This window comes from Cimex lectularius, unplaced genomic scaffold (assembly GCF_000648675.2).
Source record: "Cimex lectularius strain Harlan isolate CLEC.00 unplaced genomic scaffold, Clec_2.1 scaffold135, whole genome shotgun sequence".
Taxonomy (NCBI): Eukaryota; Metazoa; Arthropoda; class Insecta; order Hemiptera; family Cimicidae; genus Cimex; species Cimex lectularius.
In genome coordinates, this window is record NW_019392793.1 from 1,143,294 (window position 1) to 1,161,055 (window position 17,762).

The following is a 17,762-nucleotide window of genomic DNA, read 5'->3' on the forward strand; positions in this document are numbered from 1 at the left end:
AAAAAATGAAATGTTTTAAGAGGTTTTAATTTTTTTCTACATGTTATCTATGAATAATAGAGGGCCTATTGTCTTGATGATTGATCTAAATTGCAAAACCATTAATCAAGCGCGGCCACTTTGCTATCAGACCAAATTTAACCCCACGTTTTATTTCATAAGCATTTACAGTTGATATTTATCGCTTATTAGGTGAAAAGACATTGGGGGAAGTGGGATGGCCTTTTGGAACGGATTTAGCCCATTTGTCCCATCCTTGCGGTATCATCAACTCTCCAAAACAGAGACAGGAAAAAAAGGCAACATCGCCTTACACGTGTTTTTCCAGAAGCAAGAGGATGTCGAAGGAGAAAAAAGGGTTTGTGGGTGTCTCGGAATGACCTTCCCCCTCCAGGACAAGGACGGCCGAAGAAGGGGATCGGGTAGGCGTGTTGCCAGCCGCAGGCCCTCCAGAGTCTACTCCAGTCGATGTTCGTCACCCTGTCAGTGAACTACTCGTCAACATGGTTCGGAGCTTCGCACAGTGGACAAAGACCCTCAGCTTTCCGGCTAGGCTTTCGCCCTCAAAGGGCAACCCTCCGCAGGATAAGGACATCACGCCCGTATCCAGCAATCCTGACGTAAGTCATAGTCAAGACCTTCCTCTACCTTTAAGTCCGATGTGGAAACTGGTTTAGGTGTTTATTTCGACATATAAAGATGCATTTTCTGAACAGACACCACAAAATCCAACTTATACTTATAAAATTTTTACATATGAAGGATGAAGACAATAGAAGGATGGATCGATAAACACCTGTATCAGAACTAGTTATATACATTATTAGACATTGGTTTATAAATTAATATTAAACAGTATTAACACAATATATAAAACGATGAACTTAACGGTAAATCTATCTGAATAAACAATGTGTTTTGAAGACAAATAGTAACCATTCAACAAAAAGTGACAGTCCAGAGTTTCGGCTTTTAAAATTTATAAGCAAAACTTCCGTTATAGCTTTATAAAGCTTCACATTTCTAAAATACGCACAAAGTTTGGAAATTGTACTGTGAAAACATGAGATCTTATTTGAGTATATCTTACAAGACATCCGGTCCCGGATGTCCGTTACATTTCGCCCCCTAAGATTAACAAACAAAATGTTTGTACTTTACCTTGAGTAAGTTATAAACATTTTGTTAAACGTCAAGGCTTAAACGTTTGTACACATATTTGAATATAGTATTGACGATTCGAAATAGTTTTGTTTCCGTTCACGGAATGGCCCCAGGGGAGGCAATATTGTTCTAATACGAAACAGGCCAAAGCAGTGCCACTTTCCCATATGCTGGCACGAATAAAATCAGAAAGGAACAGCAAAGACAGCCTCCCAAAAGTTGAAAACAGCAGAAATAGACGGTAGTATGACAAATAATAGACAATTCAATTGTACTTAATCCTTCTGATCCACCACCTCCTGTATTTGAACCATTCGACCATGAAATCTATTGAGCCAAAATTGGATTGTTTTTAACTGCAATTTTCATAACGGGGTTGCCTTACAGTATTTATTCATGATTTCACCTGAGAAGGTCTTCTTTTAACGGTCGTTAATATTCCTTTATGAGCAAGTCATCTTGTTTTTTTTTCTAGAACTAATAAAATCAATAATAGTTCATTGTATGAATATATAATATTGTTTTCTGCCAAATAAAGCAGTCTTTAACTTATTAAAGCTTTCTATATTTACTAAATTTCTTGTCTTGTGTACTTTAATTCATGAATGGAATGCGTTTCATTGCTTGATTGTTTGTCTTTTTGTTTTTTAAATAATCATTATATTTAGTGGTCTATTGGCCAAATTATTTCTTTCAATTAATTAATCTTTTTATGTAAGGTTTTGGTTGAAATGAAAAGTTAGTGTCACGAACGGGATTCGAACCCAATCGAAGGTCGTGGGTTCGAATCCCGCTTCGAACCAAAACCATACATAATAGGATTAATTTTTAAAAAATGTTTCACGAAGGCCGAAACAAATAGATAATCCATTACTTAAATATTTGAAAGTTCACACCCCAAATTGAAGGTCTTTGCCAAAAATATCTTAAAATTACTTCCTTGTACATTGTTGTACCCAGGTCTTTTAGGTATCGACAAAGCATATGAAAGGGGATTCACCCTACAAAATGAAAATCCTCAGCGCAAGATTATGTAATTCAGAAAGGTCAATGGTCGAATAATCTTGCGGTTTGACAATTCTTCACAGCTCGAACCCCTCCCCCGTCGGCACTGTTTATGCGATGTCATCCAAAATCCGAGTTTTCTTAATTGTAACGACTTGTAAACGTGTAGAATGCCCTTCGATGCCAATTTGAGCCAAGGAAACGATCAGGTATGCCCACGTCATGTGCATTGCTTCGCATTCCTTTCACTTAGACGGCCATTCCTGCCGTCTATTCTAAGAGAAACCTCAAACGTACTTGCGTTTGTAATAATATCAATTTATAAACATACGTATTTATATTTATAACTGCAAGAAAGTGGAATTGAACCTAACTATCCTTGAACCTACAGTTAAAAAAAATTGCACAATTTATTTTGTCGATATTTCGTTTCCACAGAAAGGTAAATATTCAGAATTATTGGAAGAACGTTGAACCAATTTTTATTTGCTTGGCAATTTTCGGATCGAGTCTTAAAAATAAAGTCACCAGTTATTTGATGCTTTACGTGAAACCTTGGTGATTTTGACTGATCCTTTATATTATCGGATGAATCAAGGGAAAGAGATCCTTCATCAATTTGTTAAACGGTCTTTTAATATATCTAATAATTAATCCATTTACATTTTAGTGGTCAACTGACCAAGTTACTTCTTTCAATTAATTATTCTTTTTATGTAAGGTCTTGGGTGAAATGAAAAAGCTATTCGAGATTCGAACCCACGACCTTCGGCTAAATACGCCGCTGCTCTACTACTCGAGCTATCGTGACTATAAATTAAATGAACATAATTTAAAGTTTAAACGTGTGCAAACTTTATTAATATCATTTACGTTTCAGTAGTCAATTGACCAAGTGACTTCTTTCAATTATTATTATTTTTACATAAGGTTTTTGAAATGAAAAAGTTAGTGTCACGAGCGGGATTCGAACCCACGATCTTTGGCTAAACACGCAGCTGCTCTACCACTTGAGCTATCGTGACTTCGATCCTCTCGGACACCAACTCTCCATTTCTAACCAACTCTACAACCGTCCGAATTTTCCCTCTTTTTCCCATATCTAATAATAATTTAAAGTAAGAAATTGTTTAAAATTACCAGACGAATTTCGATATTTCAGAAAATTGTTTAGACTTGACCGGATTGCAAGAACTGTTATCAGAGTTAGATCATACTCGATTCTGGTTCCAACTCTCGCTCTACTTCTCGACCAGTCGCGGTTTTTCACCTACAAACTGCACAAATGAACGAGAAAGCGTTCAGATCAACAAATAAAAATGTTTTGTTGAAAAGTTTGTCTCCACTATATTTTTTGTATATGCGAATAGTAAACAAGTTGGCAAAATACGGCGAGAACAGGGAGAATTTCAGAAATAAAAAAATATATTAATCATTTTTTAATATTAAGATCCCTAGGCACTTGTAACATAGCTTTGATGTTTAAATTAATTAATCTTTATGTAAGTTATTGGTTGAAATAAAAAAGCCAGTGTCACGAGGGTGATTCGAACCCACGGCCTTCGGCTAAATACACCGCTGCTCTACCACTTGAGCTATCGTGACTTAGATCAATTCGGACACATACTTCCCATCTCAACCTACCTTTCGAATTTTCCCTCCTTTTTGCCATTTTTCAATTGTCGCCGAGAATCAAATCCTGATTACACGACATATTTTCTGAGTTTTTAACATGTTTTCTCGTGTGCAGAAAGTTTGTCGTACTTTTTCCATGCGATCCTTATTTTTTAAAATTGAAATATAAGGGAAAATCATGTCAGGACTAGTTTTGTCCGTCTTTAAAACCTTTAAGCCTTTAAAGAAATTATGGGAATAAAACTTGTTAAAGTAACCAATATGGAAGAAAAGACAATCATCCAGGCACTTTCTGTGATATCCGGTTTGGTTTCCCACATATCTTGTGAGAATTGTAACTGCCCTACTCAAATCCATTCTACAAAGCGTCAGGAGAGCCCCGAGACAAAAGGAATGAGTTCCTTGTGCCTCGCGTTCTTTAATTTGTTTTCATGCCGTGGTGTACTAGTGATGGATCGAGTTTGTTGACACATTCTTTTGTCCGGTAATGTATGCAGAGCTGGCCGCCTCGGATATTGTGGGAAGGCACCGACACGCTCGTTCCTTTTATTTTTGTCTAGTTTTTGTTGCAGACACCGGTTGAATTCCATTGGAATCTGGCGGAACACACACATCGACCTCTCGAATTACACGGAATCGAAACGGGCTGACGCCCGCGCCTTTTGATCATTGGGTTACATCCAGACGTCTGTAAGATCTTCGTTGAACGGAGATTTTCTTTTCGTACTTCTCGAAGAGGAACCTTTAGAAATAAATAAAAAAACCTTATTGGGGGAGAGGCTGCGCTTTCTTTATCATTTTTCGCCTCGTCCTTTAATAAAACCGATACATCCTTCACGACCGTATCGTTCCACTGTATTGTGAAATCCGCTAAGTTCTGAAAGTTCAATAAGTAAAAATATTTTAAGAAATATCGAACGTTTTTCAATCGTTTCATTCTGAACTGGTAAAAATCTTAACAGCTGGAAGAAGTTTTTACGAGATGAAAGATGTTCAAGGGCGAGTTGATTTGACGGGGAAATTCCTGTTGATTACTTTCCCATGGGATAAGAAAAGGATCCACTTTATAAATAGGAGATTTACCGTTTGAGATATATGACTAATCGGCCGGCAGGAGCGAGGGGAGGGTCCTGAGGAGCGCTGGAGTCGTGGGAATTGGACTCGGTTCGCGTGATGGGTGCAGCAAACCAGTCCCACACGACACACACCGTACTCCTACCGTCAACTACCATCATTTAAATCCCATAAAACGAGTACAAATGAATGTTGAAACTGTCTGTCTGTTATTATGTGTAAAGGAACGATAAGTCGTACTGCCAATTCGGAGGTCTTTAACCCTCCTGGTGTTTTTCTAGTTTTAGAACGATTAGGCTTTTCTCTTCATCATATTTCTGTGCAAAAAAAAAGTGTTTTCTTATTATTTCTCAAGCCTCATGAAACTATATGAAAAGTGATTATTTGGAGATCGTGAGATGCGGCCTGGTGTTAGGTTTTAGAAAAACATTTTCTTTATCGTGCCAACGTTTCGATCTTTATTGAGATCATCTTCAGGGCCTGGGATTTATAACCAGACCGAATCTCACCATCTCCAAATAATCAATTTTTTTATTCTATCTCCAGTATGTTTTATATGAATGGACCTACCATCCTGGTCTGTTTGTTATCCTTAGTTTTTTCATGGATTATGTTTAGTGCTGTTGATTAAAAATTTTACTAAATCTCCATCGGTTTAATAGATCAGTAAGATTATGAAGGTATCCCTTCGATGGTTAGTCAGTTTAATATAGTATCAATAAATGTATTTTACCGGGGTTTTATGCCTAAATGAGCTTTTATAAACGATTATCGACCAAGATACTAAACCAAAATATTACTTACGTACGTCTTCGATAACCACCGGAAGTGAAGTAATTGCAAAAAGGACAAATTCACGAGAAAGCGCACAGACGAAAAACTAAATTTGAAAAATGCGAGGATAGGCGGACCAGGATGATAGCAAATGACCAACCAGAGGATCTCACCACCCTGCAGACTCTATTTGGAAATATTACAAAAAAATATTAATTAGTGGTGCCTTTCTTGTCACCCTTTATGGATCTCTCAACTAAGAGATTTTATTTAATTGTGAATAAAATTTAAAAAAATAATATAATAGTTTGTGACATCTATGTAGTCTTCCTTTTTTAAGCAAATTACTTTAGACATCAGAGTGATTTAATTTTACTATACTCGACATTAAAACGTGTTAAATGAAGGTGGACTCAAGTCGATGTCTTTTTTTTCCAATTTTTTCGAATCCAAGGTAAGACTTTTCTGCATAGCGAGCCCACCCGCCGAGGGGTGGTTCCGACACTTTCACGGCATAAACGCCGTGGAAAGACAGCCAGCCGGTACTCGTGTAACGCGCATTTTTCGATTAACATTCTCCGCCCTTTTTAAGTCGTTTTTGCCTTCTCACGGGAATCTATGAGAAAACTCCTGTTCACAGACCAGGGGGATAAAAAACCCCACAAATCTTAGCTTTGATCCGGCCGCAATTCATTACGGCCCTGCTAAACTTTTGCTCGTCACATTTTTCACTCGTAACCGTCGCGAAGTCATTGAGTTTAATTATCGGAACATGTACTCATTTATTCTTATTTGAGAGTTATTAAAGAAAACTTAATTTGACAGTTCACTTTCGTTCAGAGCAGAAAGATCCTTGGCTTGTATACAACCCAAAATAAATTGCCCGGTATGTGGGTTTTAAAAGTTCCTTAATTCCTAAGAGTTATAATTAGATGTATATATGTACGTGTTTGATTTTGATAGTTTCTTCTTACAAAAACATGTTTTTTTCTCATAAAATGTATTTTGCAAGGATGTAGGTTGAGGTGGTCTCCTTTAACAGATATTTCCTGCAATTGTTATATATTTTCCTTTTTTTTTCATTATTAAGTTAAAATCTAATAACAATAGTGTAAGGTATGTTGGTAGTTATAATTGTTGAGTTTACATCCATTTCATAACTAAGAGAGAACGCGATGGATTAACCTTTATGTAATTATAAGTGTTTAAATGTATTTTCCTGCGAAAAGGCTTTGACATTGTTGTTATTTTATTTATAGTGGGAATGTATGTTTTTGTCATCTTTCTTTGTTCTGGTTCCTAAAGTCATACAAACCTACTTGTTCAGCCTGTTTATTTTTGGCAAGAATGATCACGAAGATTGACCTTCGGGGGTGTTTTTAAGACGTCCATGTCCCGTGGTTTACCGCAATTAAAGGTAAATTAGGGCTCATCCGAATGCGTAATTAGCATCGGTTCCAGTTCGGCTCCGAGCTCTTCCAGCTGAAAATGTATTCCGTAGTTGTACCGGAACACGTTCCGGTCACCGTCTTCTTTGTATTCTCTTGGGGGTCGTGTGCCCGCGGACGGCCCTAAGGCGTGTGTCCGTTTCAAAGATGATTTCGCAATGGACACGTCGTGGGAACTTCCTCCCTTCCCGATCATTGCCCATATCCGGCCCCACCTCTTCCACATCCTCGGGGGACCGGAGACCTGGTCCGACTGGTCTTAGCCTTCACAGGGCGTCTCTTTCGGAAGGCCACCACGTGTGGGCTGTCCACTTCAACGACGCCGATTATCGTGTATTTTCATTTTACCTCGCTTATCGAGAACGTCCGGCCGATTTAGATTCCTATTTACCAAACAGATTAGACACGAACAAAGACTTGGATAATCTGACCCTAATGGAATTAGGTCGCGTTGGGTCAGATCACCAACGTTTTCATATACACTTTCAACAAACCCTATATATCTAATTCCTCGTCTTATTAGAGATTCTGGGTTCGATCTCGGCATAAACCTTGGGAATTGTAATTTACATTAATTGATTAAAAAAATTTGTAAAGTGGTTCTGACCCGTCATCTGTTAGATACCCAATGGGTGGGTAGTTGGACGTTAAGCTATCCTGTATGACAGGAAATACTTCACTTACTTCCCTTTTACTTTTCTTAATTTTAAAAATCCATTACTTACTTCCTTTTTACGTTTATTAATTTAAAAAAATTCCTATACTATTTGCCGAACCAAGCCTTTATTTCAGTTTTATTTTTTAATAATATTTAGTTAATTTGGTGGTAACAATATTTTAAATTAAGAATGTTGGTTATTTATTTTTATTTTATTTTATTTTTTAAGGGGCATCCGACAGCTTGGTCATTTCAGCCTCGAGCGCATGCGAAATATTGCAACACACATTCAATACGCATTCACACAAATAAATTCATTCACACCTACATACATTGCATTCATTCTATTTGGTGGATGGAATACTGAATATTCCTCCATCGACCTGCATACAATAACAAACTAATGTAATTGGGGTCGATGGGGTACTTTTATAAATATTCCGCCATCGACCCAAGTCACGTACACAGCACGAGAGGCGATGGGGATTCTATTCCACTATCAGCCCCATTCACTCTAATAAATACACTCACTCATACAAAACACATATTTTGAAGGTTATATACAATAAAAAATTCCCAATTCCCTTAAAAATCGGAATAGAGGACCCTGAAACTCGCTGCCGTGTCCGAGAACTCTTATTAAATCCGGCGGCATGCAATTATTTATTTGAACTAAAGTTAGTTTAAAACAAAGTTTAGCTAAACTTTTAGTTAAAATAAATAACCAACATTCTTGATTTAAACCTTTATTGTTTATTATTGCGGAATATGAATATTCGGAATAACGGAATATTTTGACTTGACATCACCGACAAAGTTTCTGTAAACAAAAAATATAAGTTCAAAAATAAGTTTAGTCGTGCTTCAGGCTCTGGTGATCCTAGTAAGTCTGATCTATCGGCATTTCATACTGTTTCTCTTAAAATCTTTATAAACTATTATCGATTAGGAAGTTAAACCGGAATATAATCAGTTCAGCCGCTCTCAATAATAACCAAAAGCGCATTGCTTCCATCTTCATCGTTCTTTTGTATCATCCTCGCTCGTTAAAATATGAATAAAGAAACAAGAAAACGCACTGACCACCAACTAAATATGGAAAAACGCGGAAATGCGTCTGACAGGCTAACAGGCAGAGTAGTAGGTAGATCAGAGAGAACCTAACTACAGTTCCTCGCTTCAACTATACCATGTCACAACATATACCACATCTCACAAAAATGTTATCAATGGAAAACTGCATCTTGAAACGGAAACATTAAAACACCACCATATAGCATAAAATTTGACCTAAAATAATTATTGTCTTGAATAATCGACAATTGTATACTTACTTATCATTTCTAGGTTCGCCCATTCTTTATTTTGTCCTTCATGCTTTATAAAAAAATGATCAATTTTACGATAATTATATATATNTTTACGAAGGTTCACATTAGCAGAGGTCGTATAAACCTTCAAAGTGCCGGTGTTTTTGAAACCCCCATTTTGAAAAGCCCATTTCCAAGTATGTCGGGTTCGGATTCAGGGCCGCTGGATTCGAACCCGGACTATCTTACAGTGATAACCGCCGTGTCAACGCCTAAATCGTTGCGGCCACCGACGCCCCGATAATTATAATTTTACAAAACACAGAGGATAACAAAAAGAATACTGAGATATGTTAAATAATCGATGTTTTATTAGTTGAAAGATTCGGGGTAAATAATTAAAATGCTATTTTTTATTTAATTCATTGGCATTATTATAATACATATTAGGTTTTATCTGCCAAACGTTTCAGCCTTTTTCCATATACAATGGTTGGTCTGTAGCTTCCTACAGTGTTTGTCCTTTATTTAAAGATACTTCATACTACCCGCCTGAGAAGCAAAAACCAGCAAAAATAGGCAGACTATCAAACTACAGCTTCATATCACTATTATTGTTATATTAAACATTGATATGTGTGGATTCGTTTATTTTTCCATAGAGCGGCTGCTTAAAAAAAGCCTGTATATTTGTTTGCCCCATTATACGATTAATTGAAGGTCCTGACCCGTGTCTTACCAGAAATACCCCGAACAAAAGATAAAGATAGTGGAATTGTTTCAAAATTGAAAATGAGGGCGGATCCGGGTCACGTCTGCAGAGGGGTCCTTCACGTAATAATTGGCCGAGGCACACGCTCCGGTCACACAAGGCTGGAGCTTCCTCCAGCCAGCAAGAGGTCATTTCGACATCGACTCTGGTCCGTCGGAGCGCACTTCCTCCGATGGACGTCGACCTGGTGAAACAGCCCGTTTGCATTAACATGTTAACGAGATCCGCAATCAGACTATGAGCCACGGACGCCAGAATCGGCTTAATCCTCCGTGATACAGATCCAAGAAAGGAAGAGGATAGCAGATTTTTTACAATGTAAGGTAGCACCTACTGCTATACTGCACCAACTCCAATAACGATTGTACGTTTCATCATTTCTGGATAAATCTGCGATAATTGGATCTATATAAATTCCGATCCGTTCCGATTCAGTGGACTCCGGGTATTAAACGGAATGATATGGTTGAGGGAGTGGGCCACCTGGATTAGGGGGGCGACCACATGCGAGATAAAGTGGACATCTGTCTTCTGACATCTGCTCCCGTCCTCCTCAGGTAGCAAGGACATCTGTCTAATTCTCCACTACGAAAAGTTCTTCAAATTGTTTAGTCGTGCTTATTTGTCCGATTGGAAAAACTAGGACAGTCAACGGCGGCGACAGCATCATACAAGTATAACTTGCATTAGTCATTTCAAGTACCATGCAGGTTACGAGGTTGATTATTATCAGTTTTAATAGTAGGTTTTTACTGGAGATTCTTTTGTGAAAGCCGGAGTGTTTCTTAAGCAATATCCCTTATCTAATCAATGATGAAAACCGAGGATGCCCGTTTTGCCGAGTCGGGGCATTCTTTCTGAGAAAGTCTGTAAAGAGCAACACTTGCTACCCCGCCGATGGTGGGGGCGATGAGAGCAAGTGACAAAGCGAGGTCAGCGTGGGTAAGCGAAGTCGTTGCATGTGTAATTAGCGAAGTGGGGGCGAGTGCGAGTGCAGGATCGACTGTCGACACGGACGTTCAGTCTTCAGTGAGCAACGGGCCGGCGATAAGAGAACGTGTCGAACGGGTCCGGAACGCTCGTCGAGCCGGGCTGCGAATTCATTTTCTTCCCACTTTTCACAAATGCAGCCTAACTTGGACACGATGGACCTCTGCTGCAGTTCTATGTTTCAACGTGTCCATCAGATCGAAAACGTGAGTCTATGAATGGACCTACACGATTAATTAAAAATCAACACCTCTTCCATTTAACAAAAAGATTTATTTTTTGGCAGCTGAAATAATAAAAAGCAAAGATTCACTTTGTATTTTTGGAGACTAATGTGCCACAAACTTGGCCGAAACTACTAGTTGGTAGCAGATAGATATATATACTTTTGCAGTATAAACCAAATAAATTATACAGAACTGAAAACACGAACGTCGAAACACGTTAAATTGTTAAAATTATTTAAAACCGGATTTTTTTTTTTAATGTAAAATATGTTGAAGTCTGACAAATGATGAACCTGTAGCTTGAACGATCCTGTTGATTTTGAATGTCGCGTTTCGGTCGACTTCGAAGTTTGTCCTTTTTGTACGTACTTGCTAATATTACTACCATATAATTATCAAACTGGCCAACATAAACTGCTGATTTAGTACGGTTTTATTTCCAGAGAGAAATTTCAACTGCAAGCTGAATATTGTTTCAAAAATGCATGTATATGTATATTTTTTCGATTAGTTCCAATTTCCTTGCTTATTTATCAAAAAACATTTCCCAATACAATATTAAATTTACGAGTCTGTGGTGTTTAGTGACCGTTAGTCAATGATTATTCGGAGATCGTAATATGCGGTTTGGTGTGACGTAGGTTTTAGAAAAACATTTTCTCTATTATGCCAACGTTTCGATCTTTATTGAGATCATCTTCAGGGCCTGGGATTTATAAACATTGTTTAAATTGTACAAATATATCTCAACTCCTACATGTGTTTGTAAAATTCACATCTCACGATCTCCGAATAATCATTAAATTTAGGATTGAATTAAAACTAAACTTAACGTTGCAGAAGCTGTTTTTTGGTTCACGTTTTATAAAATAATACTTTTTTAAATGAATGTTAAAAGCCAATGTTAAATTTTACATAAAGAGAATATATTCTATCGATTTCGTTTCGAAATTTCTTTGTCTGCTGAAAGAGCCGGATGTAGACCGGGAGGCGTTGAAATCCCTGAAGTCTTCGTCATTCCTTTAATTAAAACGCATTTACCAACGGTTTTATTTCCAGAGAGAATTCTCAGAGGTATTTTAAAAGTGACACAACCTCAAACCCGGAGGAACTAGTTTTCAGCAGCTGCGCGGATATCAAGGACTTGTCCCGTTTTCATATGTGTATGTGTACGTATAAATATGTCGTTGTGTAATTTTGAACGGGAATGCTCGTCAACGGCAGTAAAAAGCGCTGCCCACTGAAATCACAGGGCGTTCTAAAGATCAATAAATCCCTTCTCTCCACCTGATAATCCTTATCTCAGTAGATTAGATTGCAGTTGAAAAAGTCAAAAACCTATATAGGATCGTTGAAGGAGCGAGGAAAAAAAAAGGGACGAGAGGTTGTAGCACTCGGTTCCCACGAAAAGCGAGCCAAACAAAACCGAGTAATTACAAAATAACATTTCCCCCTTCCATCTTGGATCGGCGTCGGGAAATCTATCCGCCTATTGTCTTCTTGCAATTTCCCGTTATTATAAATCCTTTTTGCCGTTGAGGTTGAGTTGAGGGAAAACTGAGGGCCCTTTCGACCGTGAAAATTATGATATTGAAAAATTAAATCTTGCACTGTGCTGTTTCGATTGGTTTATATAAGTCACCCTTCCTAGCACGTTCAAGTCTCCAGTCTTAAGCCGAGAAACAAAATACATTAAAAAAATTAGGTTATTATATTATTATGTCATATTTACAACAGCACCAAAATAATCTGATTTTTTAATTATCTTTTCAGTTCTAATAAAATGAACAAATTTCTCAATTTTTGAACAATAAGCAATTAAAGTGTATTAATATTAAACAGAACCAGTTCTGTTATATACATAATTCAACACTGAGAGGCAAAAAATGCATTCGTCATAATTTTTATTTTTTGTTGTTTTCTGGATTTTTTTTTTTTTAATATAAGATTTAGCTAAATTAAAAAAAAAATTAAATATTATTATTTGGAGATCATAAGGCCTGGGATTTATAAACATTGTTTAAATTATACAAATACATATATGATGTGAAAAAAGTGTGTAAAAAAATTTGTATAATTTAAACAATGTTTATAAATCCAAGGCCCTGAAGATGATCTCAATAAAGATTGAAACGTTGGCACGATAAAGAAAATGTTTTTTTAAAACCTACATCACACCAAACCGCATCTCACAATCTCCAAATAATCATTAACTAATGGTTACTAAACACCCACACATTAAATTAATAATTAAACTGAGTAAAACCATTTTATAGAAATGTTGCTATGGAAAGAATGAAGAAAATACAGCCAGAAAATACCAGTACAGAATATTTCCTCTTCTTGTATTGATCACTGCTTGCATCCGACATGCATTGATTTCAAGAGGTTTTGAATTTAGTGCTGTCGAAAATTTTTATACTTCTGCAACAGCGCTATCCGTAATTCCTGCAAAATCTCTGGCTTCCCTGGGCGAATTTTACCCTCTTTTTCAACTCATCCTAAAGGTTTTCGATGGGGTTTAAGTTGGGACTACAAGCAAAAACATGGAACACCAAACATTGAATTGAACCCGTTTCAACTAGTCAACAACAATCTTTGCTGTGTGGGGTCCTGTCATGCATAAAAATAAAAATGTCACCATTTAGTGACATATAAGAAACACTTCTTCTGATAACACATCTTCAACATAATGCGAAACTGTTGCGGAACCCTCGATGAAGTTCAAGTTTGTCCGGCCTTCCATAGCTTCTCTGGAACGAAAATGTTGAAAATATTGCTCTCCTGTTCTTCTCCAAACTCCGCCATCAGAAGACTTCAAACAAAACAATGACTCATCTGAAAATAAGATTTTAGTCCAATCTTGCTCAGTCCAATTGATCTGTCTTGTGAAACTTAACCGAGCTGTTCTGTGCCTTGACAGAAGTTCTCGCTCATGATCCCACTTCTGAAAGTGTTCACCTTACATATAATAAAATAACATTAATATTTTAACTAGTTGAAGTCGTTGCTTGATCTCAACAGCGGTAGAATGATGATTCTGAACGGAGTACATTAAAAAATAAAATAAAATAAAACAATCATCTCGCTGTGATGTGACACGACTGTGACCTGATCTATGCTTTCTTGCGTAAGCTCCAGTGTCTTCTATGTATGTGTACATTCTTGCAACTAGGAAAAGCCACAAGCAAGATACTACATTAAGGAGCCACTGGCAAGGTTTTGGAGGTTGATTAAACAACCTCAATCTGGCCAGTGGGTTATAAAAAAAACAGGGGGGAGCACAATCTACTCGGGTTGAGGTGCAGAAGGCTTTGTGGCCGCTTCCTTCACCCTTATCCCCAATCTCTACCCAGAATCTTGGTAGTGAAAGAACACCCTTCAGTCAATTCTGGGAATATTAAGCACCCTGGCACTTACGCTTGACTTCTTCCATCGTCCAACAATGATATGAATCTGTATCACTTAAAACCATCACTCAAATAAATTTGAAACTTAAAAATCCTAAATTAAAAAAAAAAAAATTTCAAACCATCAGCACATTAGAAAGGAACTTTACAGAAAAACCAACCAAGAAGAAATTGACTATTCAATTTTGTTTTAAAATCCAATTGTAAATACAAATTGTTTATCTGTGTTTTATGTACCTCTAATCTTTAAAACGAACCAATTATTATTGTAAGATAATCAATAGTGGATTGCCTAATAGTTAATTAAAAATATTAATGATGGTCTTCTTTTTCTTTTTTCTTTTTTGCCTCTCAGAGTACTACAACAATATTTTATCATAAAACATTATTTTTTAAGCAAAGAACGTTCAACCAATTCGAACGTTCTAATCAGTTTTGTGCATCAGGCATTTTGCCATTTTCATCAGTTTGCCTGTTGTGGATCATAATTGCTTTTATACCTTCTTATTAATATACATACACATTTATTAACCTTCTAATATATAAACATGCCTGTTTTAAGTTTGAATTAATTTATAATGAATAATAGTTGAATCATAAAACCACTAACGACAATTTTAATTTTTCAGATCTCTGATATTGAGAAGGATATTATGAGCTCAGTTGTATACTGCATACATCACAAAGAGGGCTGTAAATGGCGTGATCAGCTAAAAAAACTGAAGGTAAACTTGTTTTATAAATTTAATTGATTTTAAAATAAATTTTCTTAAAATTGCAATTACGAAGGCTATATTCAATGTAATTCAATTACATAATTTGTATTGTTTTATTCAGGCCCACTTGAACACATGCAAATATGACACAATGCCTTGTACAAAACTCTGTGGGGCGCAGATACCAAAAGTTCTCATGGAGGATCACCTTCGTTACACTTGCCCAGCGAGAACAGAGCGATGCGAGTTTTGCTCAACCGAGCTGTCAGGGCCGGCGCTAGATGCTCACACGGGTACTTGCCCCAAGGAGCCTTTGTACTGTGAGAACAAGTGTGGTGCCAGACTCCAAAGAAGACATTTAGCAAGACACAAGGCCGCTGAATGCGTGAAGCGTCTCGTGCCTTGCAGACATTGCGGTCAAAGCTTTGTTTCCGACACACTGACTGCACACCAGACCAAGTGCCTCCGGGTACCAGTACCTTGCCCAAACAGATGTCCGATGTCACCATTGCCCCGTGAAGAAATCGAAGCCCACCTGAAAGAACAGTGCACATCTCCCCTCATACCATGTGCCTACAAAGACGCTGGATGTAGATTTAAGGTATTATTTTTTGCGTTTTTATAGTTTCATTTGATTATTTCTAACTTTTAATCGTGTTAGTTTTTTATTAATAAATTTTTTAATTTGATTTAGGGTTTAAGAGGTGTCAACATGGACCGACATCTAGAAGAGAACACTCAGCAGCATCTGTCACTTATGTGCAGTCTCGTCTCAAGGCAACAACACCAAATTGCAAGTCTCAAGTCTGCTTTGTCACGCCTTTCAATCAATACGACGGGAACTCTAGTCTGGAAAGTTGTAGACTTCGCTTCTAAAATGTCCGACGCCCAGAGCAAAGAGGGCATTGAGCTGATATCTCCTTCCTGGTACACATCCCAATTCGGATACAAGTTGCAAGCATCGTTATTCCTCAATGGCAACGGCACCGGTGAAGGGACGCACTTATCACTTTACATCAAATTGCTTCCAGGCGAATACGATGCATTGCTCAAGTGGCCGTTCTCTCATTCTGTTGCATTCACCCTCTTTGACCAGAGCGAAAAAGTAAGTAATTTTTACTTCTTAAAAAAGTTTTTTATTTATGAAAGTAAAAAAAATGGACAGAAAGTATTTATTTGCTTTTGAACATAAATCAAATATGAAAATTGATCATCTCTGATTTTTCGAAATTGATCTCATTTCACTTGATTTGTTTGTCCGTGCACTTCTTTGCGCATTTCTCCATTTTGGGGGTTCTTCACAGACAGAAATTGTAGTGGTTGATATTATTACTTAATATTTACCATAATAACCATTACGATATCAGTTCATTAATTCTTGGAAATCATTTTTAATAAAATTTTAAATTGATAATTAACTGAAAGGAAAGTTATGTCAAAAATGATTAATATGGATGACTGTTTTCCAGGCTTGCAATATTGTGGAGAGCTTTGTCCCTGACCCAACATGGGAGAACTTCCAGAGGCCGAGCAAAGAGCCAGATACCCTCGGTTTCGGCTTTCCGAGGTTTGTATCCCACGAGACCCTTTACAAAAGGGGTTTCATCAAGGACGACGTACTCTTTTTAAGGATAAAAGTCGACCCAAGTAAAATTGTAGCAGTCTAAACCAAACGAACAATACTATTTAATTTACTTATTGTACATAATTTATATTCTGTATTTTTTTTGCACAATTACCAACAAATGTGTATAAAAAACTGTGTTATAATTTAACATGTATGTCTAGTTTGTATAAATGATCTCATTTTTAATACTAATAATATAAACTATTTAGTACGTATAGCACTATTAGTTCATTTAGTGAAAAGTTTTAAATATTTTATCTTTTTTTATTGCCAAAGTTTTACAATCTAGGAATTTAAATCACAAAGTGATTTATCATATTATAGACTAAAAGAATAGGTATAATAAACTTTTATTGTAAATGTGATTTTTTAATAAACTGTACCAATATCAGTCCTTATTTTTTTTATTTTCCTTTGTTACCATAAACCAAAATGGATTAGAATTTTCGTAAAAATAAAGGAATTCAAGGTTTGCAACTGCACAATCATATCAACCATTGAGCGTCATTAAAAAAATCAGCTGATAATTGGAACGTCGCGTTGGCGGAGGTATCAGCGGTTCACTTTGGCAATTCATGTCGAGAGACGTGGTTGTAGAAGTCCTTCAACCTGATGATGAGCTAAAAGGCTCGAAATCCGGATCGTTGCAAAACAACTTACTGTGAGTAGGAACTATCCTTTTAAAAAGTATCATATCAACCTGTGTTCCATAGAAAGTGCTCATTGGGAAGTACGCCAGGTTCAAAACCTGGGACCTTTCTGTGATGAATTGCTTTGCATACACTAATACTGCTACCACAGTTACAGGTGTCTTCTTATTTTTATTTACAAGGGTTCACAACAGCAGATGTTATATCAACCTTTGGGGTGCCAGTGTTTTTGAAAAAAAGAAAAAAAAAGAAGCCCATTTGTTAATAAGTCGGGTTCGAATGCAAGTCTGCTGGATTTGAAC

General features: G+C 36.9%; 1 protein-coding gene across 2 annotated transcripts; it reads left to right on the forward strand.

Annotated features, from left to right (window-relative positions):
* The first annotated feature begins 270 nt into the window (after positions 1 to 270).
* On the forward strand, positions 271 to 17,149 carry LOC106663763 (TNF receptor-associated factor 4). 2 transcript variants are annotated; one of them, XM_014388851.2, is made up of 5 exons: positions 271 to 620; positions 15,097 to 15,192; positions 15,305 to 15,784; positions 15,878 to 16,288; positions 16,653 to 17,149. In XM_014388851.2, exons 1-5 carry the CDS (start codon positions 504 to 506, stop codon positions 16,848 to 16,850), a joined length of 1,302 nt encoding a protein of 433 aa, XP_014244337.1. In that variant the 5' UTR covers positions 271 to 503; the 3' UTR covers positions 16,851 to 17,149. The 2 variants fall into 2 exon arrangements, with proteins under 2 accessions (XP_014244337.1, XP_014244338.1); XM_014388852.2 differs by lacking the exon at positions 271 to 620 and adding an exon at positions 10,824 to 11,036.
* The last annotated feature ends 613 nt before the right edge of the window (positions 17,150 to 17,762 follow it).

Excerpts from the sequence above, each read along its gene's own strand:
- LOC106663763 (XM_014388851.2), top strand. The coding sequence starts at position 504 with ATGGTTCGGAGCTTCGCACAGTGGACAAAGACCCTCAGCTTTCCGGCT. Across the intron at positions 621-15,096 it reads CCGTATCCAGCAATCCTGAC|ATCTCTGATATTGAGAAGGA; the intron begins GTAAGTCATAGT and ends TTAATTTTTCAG. Across the intron at positions 15,193-15,304 it reads ATCAGCTAAAAAAACTGAAG|GCCCACTTGAACACATGCAA; the intron begins GTAAACTTGTTT and ends TGTTTTATTCAG.